Raw genomic sequence first — 12,489 nt, forward strand, 5'->3', positions numbered from 1 at the left:
ACATTACATCATCTCATGTCCTCTGCTCTCTCTCTCTCTCTCTCTCTCTCTCTCTCTCTCTCTCTCTCTCTCTCTCTCTCTCTCTCTCTCTCTCTCTCTCTGTGTCTGTCACTTGTCAGGTGGCGAGATGGGAACATCATACGCGGACGATCTCCAGGTGGTTTGGCGGCCCTCACCCGGCGTGTTACTGCCTGGGCTTCGTCATCGTTTTGCTCAACGTGTACCGCAGCCACAGGTGAAGCTCGCGTCTTCCCTCCTGTTCTTCTTCCTTTCAAACTAAATCAGCTTCATTTTGTTCGATTTGAATTGTTATTAGAGGTGTGAGGTCTCATTGTTGGCTTAACTAAACCAGACCAGACTTCCAGCCCACGCTGTTTCCGCCTGCGCCGATCGTCTTGCATTACTCTCCGTCTCGCTTGTATTTTCTTACCTGGCGAGGATTAATGTTCTTTCATAACCAGGAAGTGTGAAAGTTTTCGTTTTGTTTGTTCTGGAGTAACAGCGCCCACTTCCTGTTTGGTGCTGTAAAGCAATTCAGCAGATTTTCCCTGATTTCCTCAATAAGCTGCTGACGCACAATGTGAAATGCAGGGTCACAGCTACTGTCCAGACTTTGGATTATCTTAAGTAACTTCTCATTCAACTATGTTATTTTGTTTCCAGTGTCTCGTTGATGCTAAAATGCGACACCAGCTGAGCGACTTTGTCAGACCTTATTTTGTTCAGGTTCTTTCATTCCTTTGCCCTCCTGTTCATGTCTTCCTCCTCTTCTCTCCTCCATCCCTGTGTCCTCCTTTTCTTCTCTCTCCCCTGCTGCTCTTTTCTCTCCTCTTCCTCCCTTCATTATCTGCGCCTACGGTTCTTTATGTGCCAGTGTCACCCCCCACGCCTGCCACGGTACAGCAGCCAGTGGAAGTGCACGCCCCCACACCTCCCACTATGGATCAAAACGGTGACACAGCACCATCCACAATAAAACCACACATATACAGTATGCCAGCGCGAGAAGATTTTTGATTTCCCCTCTCTCTCTGAGGATGTCTGTGATATCTGTTGCCAGGCAACAATGCTTTTGGAAGAAGCGGCTTTGAGGCGATAAATCGTCCCTTACAGTTTTCTGCTTGTGCATCTGAAGAGAGTGTTTATCCACACTCACTGCAACCGGAGACACTAAAAATAGTGGTAGTACATAACAATTCATTCAGGACCAGGAACAGAAGATGTGATGTGAATGAGGAGAATAATGTCTGAGTCGTTCATATAAAAGCAGCTCTTAGGAATAACACTGAAATGCTTTTATTTCCACTATTGCGCTGAAACAATGAAGACATTTGGATGATTACTTGGAAAATGTAGTTTGGTTTTTGTCATTTTTGCACATATCTGCACCTCTCAGCGATATTAAAGGTCCCATATTTTACACTCTTCTGGTGTTTTGTTTGAAGTGTTGATTTCCATCGGAAGAATATATTTCTGGTTTTAAGTATCAAAAACCATCTCGATGTAGAGATTGAATCACAAATACGGCGGATTTCAGATGAACACTCCCCGTCCTGGGGGCATGGCTGAGGGCAGTGACTGTATAGTTGTGACATCACAAAGTTACAGAAGTCCTGGCGGCTCATGGCGGGCTGTAAAGTTTAGTCTTAAAAAATGAGCTTAATGGAAAACTAACTGTGATGGAAACAAAAGGGCAGCACAACACAAAGCAGCACGACCTGCCTCTGCGCTCTGCTGTCACGCTCTCGGCTCAGCTTCTGAAGGTTGGCGAGCGAAGTCGGACGCTACGTCCTCCTCCGCTGCCGGACCAGTGCGATTTACTCAACTCTACTTTAAGCAGCAGGAGAGACGCTCGGTGGCGGCCCGGATGCACACTTTTTTATTTCTCCGACTGTGTGGGAATGTGATATCACAGATGATAAACACATTAAATCACCAGTAAAACGTAAACGTGAGACTATAGAGGGAAAGTTATTATCGTCACTCCCCGCGCCCTGCCGTGCCGTGCCGTGTTGTGCCGTGCCGTGCCGTGTTGTGCCGTGCCGTGCCGTGTTGTGCCGTGCTGTGCTAAGCGAGGTGCCTGTTTGTGGGGAGTGATGACTGTAAATATGCTGCGTTACACACAAATTACAAACTGCACTAACACCTGCAGCATTTTTTAATGATCTATTCAAGAACAGACACTTCATCTATATTCAGTGTCGCTTCATTCAGCTCCACAGACATCTCTCCTACCTGCTTCACACACCTGTGCAGGAGCTCAAAGAAAATTCATTTGTGTTTCTTTAATAACGTTGACAAAAATATCAGTATTTATGGCCTTTACATGTGTTATCCTCACCTCAAAATAGAAAAGGTTAAACACAGTTCACTAATAACATGAGTCTTTTCATATAAATGTTGACATAACGTGAGTGGTTCTGCAGCTTCTCGACAGTGTTGAAGAGATTACAGAAGTGCACTTAGCTCTGGTGTAAGTATGAGTTTAAAAATACGTGCAGGCAGAACCGCTGTTGCTGCTTTTTAAAAAATTTACGGAGGCCATTTCATTTTAGTTCCCTGTAAACCACATTTTCAAGACTGAATCATTGTATTCTGTCTTTTTTTTTTTTTGACACTTGTTGCGCACACACATTCAAATCTGTGAATTCCATGTGACGTGTGATTGGACAGTTAAACAGAAGATACAGCAGCAGTTACACGTGAGAGTCTGATTACCGCGGTTATTATCAGACGGATTGTCGGCGGTCCTACAGGCAGACGAATGGTGCAATAAACACAGCAGAGATGGGCTGTTGCTGTTGCTGTTGCTGTTGCTGTTGTTGCTGTTGTTGCTGTTGCTGTTGCTGTTGTTGCTGTTGTTGCTGTTGTTGCTGTTGCTGTTGTTGTTGCTGTTGTTGCTGTTGCTGTTGTTGCTGTTGCTGTTGCTGTTGCTGTTGCTGTTGTTGCTGTTGCTGTTGCGGATGCTGTGTAATGTCGATCTCTGTTGATGGCTGTGTTGCTGGTGTTTCGTGCTTTGCCGCCACACCGGGGGTGAAAACACTGGCAGTTTGATTGGTTGCTGGTTAAACAAAAATCAGATGCTGCTGCTGCTGCTTTTCTGAATGTGGTGTGACTTGCCTTACTGCCTGACACTTACATGTACATTATAATTAACACCCTGTGTAACCAGTGAAAGCGTTTCTGAAAACCTGAGCAAATTTAATTAGTATTACTTAACGTCTTGAATACCCCATAGTACTAAATGACTACTTCCACAGGGTTAATGTGGCGGCTGATCAAAGCAAAGACGTTTACAGCTTTTAAATGTACCATATATAGTTGGGAAAGAAAAAGCCCGCAGGCGTTTAAAATTTAAAAAACAGTTTCATAGAATGACGCAAGTAGCAAACCACAGACGTGATCTTAACTCTTAGGAATCCACATTCACATACACAAGACTTGCATTCACAAACCTTCAATATTACACAACGTATACTGCATGATAACATAACAGTTTTCCCACGGACACTGTTACATGACTTGCGGTCGGTGCACGTCTACGGCTTCAATGGGCGCGAAACTCTCCCAGTTAAATGATCAGTTCAAAAGCTGAACAACTTTCATTAAAGAATATGTGGATTCCATGAGAAAAAGTTGAATATTTAAGCTTCTGTATATTAAAAATGGCTGAGGGACTGTTTTTTACAGTCTGCATTTATAATAAGTTTTGGACGAACTCAACAGCTTCCCTTTGTGTTTAGTAGCTGAAGCTCATTGTTAATGTAGTTTTTCTTCTTACCCACCCGACGATAACGCACCCACAGCTGAAGTTGAAATAATTGAAACTGATGGTTTGTCCCATGTTCCAGTGTTATGTCACATTTGAGGATATAATTTAAAACATTTTAGAGTGGGTAACAACAAAACACATGACATATTGTAACTATGACAACAAAGATCGTCTAATGTTGAGGAAGTACTTATTTTAACCCAAATCACCATTTCCCTGAACCTAATCAAGCCATGACTGTTATCATATTAACATTATAGCGTGTTTATTGTGGTAACCATAACAACCGAGGTCAGGTACGAATGCTACACGGCTCCGCTGTTGGTCGTATCAGAGGGGTTTAAAACTTGACGCAGTCAGAAAACAGTTCCAGTAAAGCTGATATCTGTTAAAAGATACAAAAACACTGAGAGGTCGACACATGAAAATGCACATTAATGTTTTGTTTGCGGGAGGAGACCCTCGTGGTTCGGCTGCGGCTGACCCCCGCTACCAAGCAGGCGATGAATGGCTTCAGCATAATTGCCCCTTTGCTGTGAGGCCACAGTGGAAACACGTGTCATTTCTCTACAAGTTGACCAATTGACCTGCAGACGAACTACGTCACTGCTTCACTGTGGAGCTGCGGAAATATCTGCCTCATTGACTTACACATACACACTGTTGATCAGCTGACTGACAGCTGCATCTTTTTATAGATGCACCACAGAGTCCTGGGCTGTTTGACAGACGTGCAGAGGATGCAGGGGTATTATTATCTGCTCAGCACACAGCAGTGATCCTCTCCACTGATTACCTCTAATAATAAAGCTGTAGGGGAAAGCTCCGGGGGCTTTAACAAGTCAATTTCTTAATTAGCTGAGTGTGTTTAATTGGCGCCGCTGCTATTAACAGGAAGCCCAATGAGTTGGGAGGATTGGGATTTACAATATTTTTTATTTCATTACTAGTATTAAAAATAAAAATGTTACGCTTCCGCTCTCTCTTTGTTTTATGCTTGGGGAATATTAAAAGCTAAAAATAGGACGAACCAAAACCCATATTCAGAAATATGATCGACCCATCAAATATTAATGATTTCCTTCCTTCTGTTTTTAATTTAGAGTTGAGCAAGTGTTTTATTTTACCGGTTCATCTGTCATGTTTTTCCCTCTTATCTACAACGGATGAAAACCTTGAGATTGGTTGGAAAATTGTTTCTTCTAAAATGCAACCACTGTACAACAGTGACGCTGTATATATATATATATATATATATATATAATCCTAATATATTTAGTTTTGAGTAACAACGTGCTGAAGTTTAATGGATAAATGAAACGTTTGAGCTGCTGGTAGAAGCAGAGGAAAGGTCAGGGGAGTCGTTGCTGTTGAGATATTAGTCGTTCACATAAAATTCAGTCGAGAGGTTTTTAATTTCATTTATTCACTCATAAAAATAACATCATACAAGATGAGAAAGGAGGAAAGAAAAAAATAAAAATAAAAATGACTGATTAAATTTAAATAAATGTAATTATCTATGTATCTAAATATAGACATCATCTGGAAGGCCACGCCATACGATGTGTGCACTTGTAGAAAAACTGTAAATAGCACCGTCTTCAGGGCAGATGAGTCAACAAGCAGAGAAACTTTATGAGGTTAATAACAGGTCTGATGCCTAAAATAGAACAACCGTGCATAAATTAAGTTTCACACATCATCGAATTACAGTTAGATTACTGTTGTTTGTGTCGGTGTGAAGTTGAATTTGTCCCACTTTACATATTCATGAGCATGTGAATGACCCACGGGGATTCAGGTGATGTAGCGCTGCTGCACCCGGCCCTCGCTGATAAACCTGACTCCCTGAGACTTTTCTGCTTTGCACCTTACTGAATGTCGTTCAGGCTTCAGATTTTCTGACACTTTATGGCCAAAACAATTCATAGATTAATCAAGAAAACATTCAGCAGATGAATCAATAATGAAAATTGTCAGTTGCATCCCTAGTAAAAGTCCCCTGAGTAAAGTACGTTCACCCAAAGGTCTTGACTTTAATTTCAAGCAGGCAGGAATACTGAATAAGTAACTAAAAGTCACGTGTCTTCAGCTGTGCACGAGCGGGAGATACAACCTTTCTGTTTTATGCACTTTCTAAAGTTTCTGTGGTAGAAACGACACGTCAGCCATCTGCTTTTGTTAGACCGTATTGTGACAGTATGGTTCCTGTTCAATGCTACGTCAGAGGCGCATGTTGGTCAAAATTGATGCAGCATTTAACTGTTATATTTCTGTGAAATGTCACAATTCATAACATGTTGCACGTGTGCATGTGGGCATGTGAAGTGATTGAAACAAGCGTCTTCCTGCTGCAGGTGGAAATATATGTCACATTTTGACTTTTTGACACATTTTCCATTAAAAAGAGGACAAAGATCAGACGGTACAGAGACACATCCACTTCAGAAGAAGTAGATAATTAGTATTTTTCCCTGGCAAGCAAGACACATCCATTTCCTCCTCTTTGGCAAGCAAGAATAAGAAATTGATGAGCAGCAGTTTGCCATGATACACGGTGGTTATTTCCCCCGTTTGTAACATTAATAATCAACCAGACTTCACCGAGGATTCAAAGGAATTACGGGGAGCGGTCGGTCCGTTGGGCTTAATGAGTGTTTGTTGACTGTAGTCTGGATCGGGTCGCGTAGCTGTGAGTTGGCTGTAGTGTTTCGGGGCAGACAGGAGAGCATGGATATAGAACGATATTCTACGTAGCTCTCGCAGGCGTCAGCACCTTTTAATGCAGTGGAGACGCTTGAGCTGTCTTAACTTGGGGACAGTTTTAAGCTTCAAGCCTGAAGTTGCAGATGAAATTCCATAATTTCAGAGCGAAACGCGTGAAATCACAGACCTCGCTCCTCATGCTTCTTGCTTTTGTAAGCTCTGCTGTAAAGTGGCTCATTGCCAAAGCGACTTTGTCTGACTCCCACACTGAACCTTCCCTCCCCGGCTCTCTATAACTTTCCATTTAACATTTAACACTTCACATCCTGAAGGGTAGAAAGAGAACAAATATGTGGGTCCTTCCTTCCTCAGAGTCTGATTCCATCACCCCTGTTTGTGTTAATGTTCATAGAATATAATGCAGTGGTGGGAAAGAGCATGCATCAATCAACAAGTTGCTTAAAGAAAGTTTTCCTGTATTTCTGAAGCTACATCAGCAGTGACCCGTCATCAGCTGTTCTGGTACATCCAGCGGTCAGTGGCTCTCACCCACTGAGACCACCTGCCCAGAGCTCCGTCCCCCAGAGACCCCCTTTTCCCGTCTTTTTTTATCCAATCCAAATCCCAGCAGTGTGCCTTGCCGGACCGCCTTACATAACAGAAAGCCCAGCGGTCGCTCTTTGTGTTTGACACGCTGCATCACATTACACTTCCTGCTCCCTCTTGACAAAGGGAGAATGCCATAAGATTCACAAGCACAGACCTCGTAACCCAGTTTTTTGCCAGATGGCAACACACAGGTGTGGGTTAATGATGGCAAACACAAAGCTGCATCCACCTCCAGCCAGCGCCTGTGTGTGTTCCATTATAGTCTGCAGCACCAGGAAATCCTTTCAGCACCGCAGAGACTTCACTTTTGACCTGCAGTGAAGTTTAGAAGCAGTGGGGACATGACAGCCTTAACAAAACCCATTTCCAGAACCATTAAGACTGTAAAAAAGGGGCCAAACATACATAGAACAGTATCACTAGTCTTGCATAAAGATTTTGCATATTGGACGATTAATTCCACATTTAAGCCTGTTTATTAAGTTAATGTGATGCTTTCAACGTACCTTTACATACCCACAATAAAACCGTTTTTAAACTTGCAAACTTTATTTATCTAGCACCTTTTATACATAAGAGCAAACAGATCCTCCCGGTAAATCTGTGTTTAAAGTTCTCGGTTTTGAAAGTTTTGAAAGCTTCCACATTCAAATACTTTGCATTTCTCCATCAATGTATCTCACGTACAGCTAGATGGAGTACTTTTTGTTTGGCTTGAGTAATATACGTGCACCGTTTGCCAACATGAGAAAGATGCCAGGGATTTGTTATTTACGAGGGAGTTTAGAAGACTGGATGTGGGAATATCTCTGACTGCCAATACTCGCTCGCTGGAGCCAGAAATCCAAATTTGGTCAAAGCAGAGGAAGCCTGTGTAGAGCGGGAGAATCTCCTCTGGAGGTTGTGGTGTCAGTTTTAAGAAACAGTGATGCTCAGAAATAAGTCTAAAATAATAATATGCATGATTCTTGCACTTTTATTGCACATCAGTGGAATATAATGTGAAAACATGGTATTTACACTTAAATGACTTTAAAAGTTTTAGGGTTAGGGTCAAAATTGTGAACTGCACTTGCCATGTTCTGCTACTCCAAGCTAGGCTAATTAGCTTTAGCAGAACCACTTTAGCTTTTGTTTAATTCTCCATAGGTGGATTTGGAAGTGTTAATGCTCTGAACTACAAACTAATCTGAACTCAAGCAATAAATGCTGTAGGGTTTAAATCAATTTTGACATCTTAGCATTGATTCATCCTTGGTGTCGGCACTCTGCAGTCATACCAGCAATATTAAAAACCACCTCTTAAAGACGACACGCTCGACCTTTCAGACGCTCTTCATCCAAAGACCTGAGGATGACACAGTGGGTGCAGAAGGAAAATGCTTCTACTGTATGACCACGCTTACACAATTCATGGCTTTCATATCATCAGTGAGCGCCGGCCACGGTGGAGAGTGACGTCAGGGAGAGTTAAAAGCTCCGTCTCTTAACAAGCACTCGCTTTATATTCACACACACATGCAGTTGATGCATTAGAAGCGATGGTGGGAGACTTTAGATGGTGTCTGCAATGGCAAATTTTGATGGCTACCAAAAGTGTGACGCATAGACGCTTCCTGTTTGGCTTTTTTTTATTATTTTTTTTTATCAGTGTAATCCTAGTTAAAGGTCTCAGACTTGCTTTAGCTCTGATCTGCAAAAGGTGAACCCAGTGAGTGAGTCAGCGAATGAGTGCCCTTGTGATGCGAACCCCGCTTTTCCTCTTGTGTGGATGATGTCACCACTTGAATCCACAGCAAAGGTCTGTGATTGGGTCCATGCAGTACATCAAACATTGCAGGTTACAGTTTGGGGTTAAACAAAGGTGTTTACAGTTCTTTTTTTTTCTTTGTTTTCTGCAGTGTGACAGCGGCAATGAAGGCGCAAGCCAGGTGGGACGTGATGGACGGGACGGGCGTCTTCTACACTGGGGTAGCTCTCATGGTGCTGGGAACCCTACTGGTGGTCAGCAGCTTCCTGGCTCTGGGATTCACTGGAACCTTCCTAGGTGGGTGTCCAAGAAATATCTATCTAATGTCTTTGCAGATCCTCAAAGATTAGATTGATCAACGATTATTTAGTCAGCAACAATTTTGTGTTTTTTGTTGATCGCCACTAATTGTTGAACCGTATAAGTATCAAGTAATATTGAAAACGGAGGAGTGACCAGAAACACTGTAATGCTCTCTAATACCACAGTCATGTGTTCATGCTTGTGTATTATTACTGTATGAGAGTTGGGATTCGACTGACTCACACTCTGCCATATAAATGGAGAGAGATTGTTTCCTTTAAAAACGTGTTCTTTCAAACAAATGAAGTCATTACTCGTGACATCGACACTGGCAAATATATCTGTTTGCATTCAATTAATAAGAGTCTTCAATAAATAGCACTTGATGCTGTGAGAGTATTTACAGCATATTAAATTTAGCTGAGGATCTCATCCAGAGAAACCTGCAGTCAACGTGATGTTAGACTGACCTTCAGTTCTAAATAAAACACCAGAGGGAACTAATTAAATAAGAAGTGCAACATGCACAGCCTCATTCCCCCGAAAGCAGAAAGATTTCTTTCTGGAATATTTTTATTGAATCATTCAGTCAACTGTACGCACCTACATTAAAATCACTCTTCATTCCAGGACCACACACACACACACACACACACACACACACACACACACAAACACCAAAGCCAAAATCATTTTCCTCTGTATTTTACATTTATGAATAAGTAAAGTAAATGAAAGCAACAACAACAACAACTACTGGCTTGATTGCCATTCAGTTTTTTGTGAAGCTACTCATGGTCTCCAGAGGATGAATCCTACTGTCATCGATTTCTGGTTCGAAACGTAATTCCTCCGATGCTTCATGAGCCAAATGTGACATTCCCATCAGCCTCAGCTGTACGTTGCATAATGCTAATTGGCTGGAATAAGATAGCGAGCATGTTAACGTTATACCGGCTAAATGTTATGTTCATTGTGAGCATGTTAGCCTGCTGACGGTAGCGCTTTTGTTCCAGACAGACACTTGCGTTTTGCGTTGCCCCACTTTGCGCCAGGTGTAAGATACGGCCCTTAGTCTTTTTATTTTATTAATTCCTCTATTTATGTTTTTCCACACTATTTATAATATTTACATTGAACTAAATGTACAAGATCTTTGGATTGGACTTCTTTCTCGGGGGGGGGGGGGGGGGGGGGGGGCATGTGCACACGTGCTGTTTCCTAACAAGGGCGTGTAAGTATCCTCACATGAGGAAAGACACGTGAACATGTTTGCGCCAATTTACACAGCCGTGCTCATTTCCATGCAGGCGACGGCACAAGCAAATATCTTCCCATCTGCTTCTGAGACAAACATGTTTCTTTTTCCGTTGTTGTGCCGTTCCAGGCATCGGTCCAAATGACCACGAGTATGATAATCGCTATTGTGGTGATATGGCCGAGTGCTGGTATCTTGTTTCTGGGTCAGTCACTTCAGTGAGTCATCTACGAGATCCAGACTGTGTCTCAGCTCCTGCATCATCTTTGTTCATCACTGTATTGAAATGCCCTCAGTCCAGCACTCTGTCCCCACTAATCCCCACATGTGACACCAGAGTGGGGAGGCAGCCGGAGCAGCAGAAGGTGACAGGAGTTGGCCGGAGTCGGTGCGTATGTGAATGAACAGGAGTCTACTTTACATGCAGATTGAGCAGACCAATGACAAGAGACTGCTGGCATGTCTCGTTCTCCAAAGTCTGTAAAGCACAAAACATAAGTAAAGTTTTTGCTCAAGGACGACAGTGTGACTAATGAGAAGCACCGGGAACCAGGCCGTGCCGGTATCGGCCGGTCGGCAGGTTCCTTGGTGATATGGCAACACAGAGACGGGAGTCAGAACACAGAGCAACAGTGCTGCCGTAACATCGGTAAAGATGGAATTGAGGACAAACTGCCTGAATAGCCCAAGTGATGCATGAATTATCCCCAGACGGAAACATTTCTTTACAGCACAGCGGAGATAATTATATGCATTCAGTTATTTATGAGAATGCAATCTCTCCTTAGTACACACACTCCTTCAAAAAGCTGGATGCCTAGAACAAAATAATCACTTCATACCCACTTGCTTACACAAGCTTAACTACGTCAGTTCGGCTGCTTCCTATAGGATGTGATATTTATTTGTCCAATGAAAAACATCAAGTGTCTGTGCAGCTGAGGCTAAATGAAAAGAAACTATAAGCAAAATGAGCAGTGGGTTCTGTTCTGTCGTTGTTGCCAAAGTGTTACGAGTTGTCATTGAGATATTAATACAGCTGTAGTTTTTGTAGTGAACTAAATGTGCGACTTATGTTGGCCTGAAAACGCGTAATGTTAAGTCTTGGTTTGAGGGCAACATGTCATATTTTAAACCTGTGGCTTTTTATGTCTTTTAATGTGTTTACTATGAACAACAGTGTAGTGAGACAGACGATCCAGTTTTATTTATAGTTTTATTTTAGCTAAAAGGGGAAAAAATGTTAAACCACAAAACTACAAACAGACACCAACAGCAGAAATAAAAAAAGTACACTGTAGTTGCCACTCTCTGCCTGCAGGTGGCGCACATTTAAAGTATCAACCGCAAGAAATTTGCATTGCAATTTCCTGAACACATTCATGCTTCCAAGAGGAAAAACCCTTTGATTTTTATAATTATTATATACTAGTACTAGCAAAATTATCAGTATTTTTACAGCATCAAAGTTTATTCTTTACCTTGGAAAAAATACTATTTTTCCTTCCCATCGCAAGGTCCACTTAATAGCTTTTTCCAGAGCATTCAACCATATCACATGATCTTCATCAGCATCAGTTTTTACAATTTCATCCGCAGCCTTTTAGGACTTTGTCTCCAAGTTTGGCTTAATTAGGCATCACTGACTGGCTGAATGAATTCACGTCCTGCCGCTAATTAGTATCTGATGCAGAAACGTCCTGCATGCCTCTCGAAAACAATGAAGTGCAAAATTAATTACAAGCTCTGCTATTCGGCTAAAAATGTTGGAATGAACCTCCAGTAAATATATGTTTTAATGACACTGACGCATTATCCTCCTCTAAGTGCTACAGGGGAGGAAACGGCAGTTATATAATGATATCAGCTCAACAAAAAGGTCAGGGATTGAATAAAAAATGGTAAATACCTCAGCTGAGGGATGAGATAATTCCCCATATTCCTCTGATATACTGTAGCTCCCTAAAACCACACTGCATAACCTTTGCTTTTCTCATTAGTCATCTCCAATATGCGCTTATTACTTATTTTGTTCAGCTGACTCCGGGTTGGAGTGCTGGTGTGTGTGTGTGTGTGTGTGTGTGTGTG

General features: G+C 42.2%; 1 protein-coding gene across 2 annotated transcripts in view; it reads left to right on the forward strand.

Annotated features, from left to right (window-relative positions):
* The window catches only part of pemt (phosphatidylethanolamine N-methyltransferase), a 53,314-nt gene that overhangs the window by 23,005 nt on the left and 17,820 nt on the right, over positions 1-12,489 (forward strand). For both annotated transcript variants that reach the window (XM_023408117.2, XM_087174464.1), the window contains exons 3-4: positions 120-235; positions 8,992-9,137. In XM_023408117.2, the coding sequence (XP_023263885.1) occupies positions 120-235; positions 8,992-9,137 (262 nt within the window). The remainder of the gene's footprint in view (positions 1-119; positions 236-8,991; positions 9,138-12,489) is intronic.

This window comes from Seriola lalandi, unplaced genomic scaffold, assembly GCF_002814215.2.
Source record: "Seriola lalandi dorsalis isolate HSWRI2012SDOR001 ecotype SW California unplaced genomic scaffold, Sedor1 jcf7180002054354, whole genome shotgun sequence".
Classification (NCBI taxonomy): domain Eukaryota; kingdom Metazoa; phylum Chordata; class Actinopteri; order Carangiformes; family Carangidae; genus Seriola; species Seriola lalandi.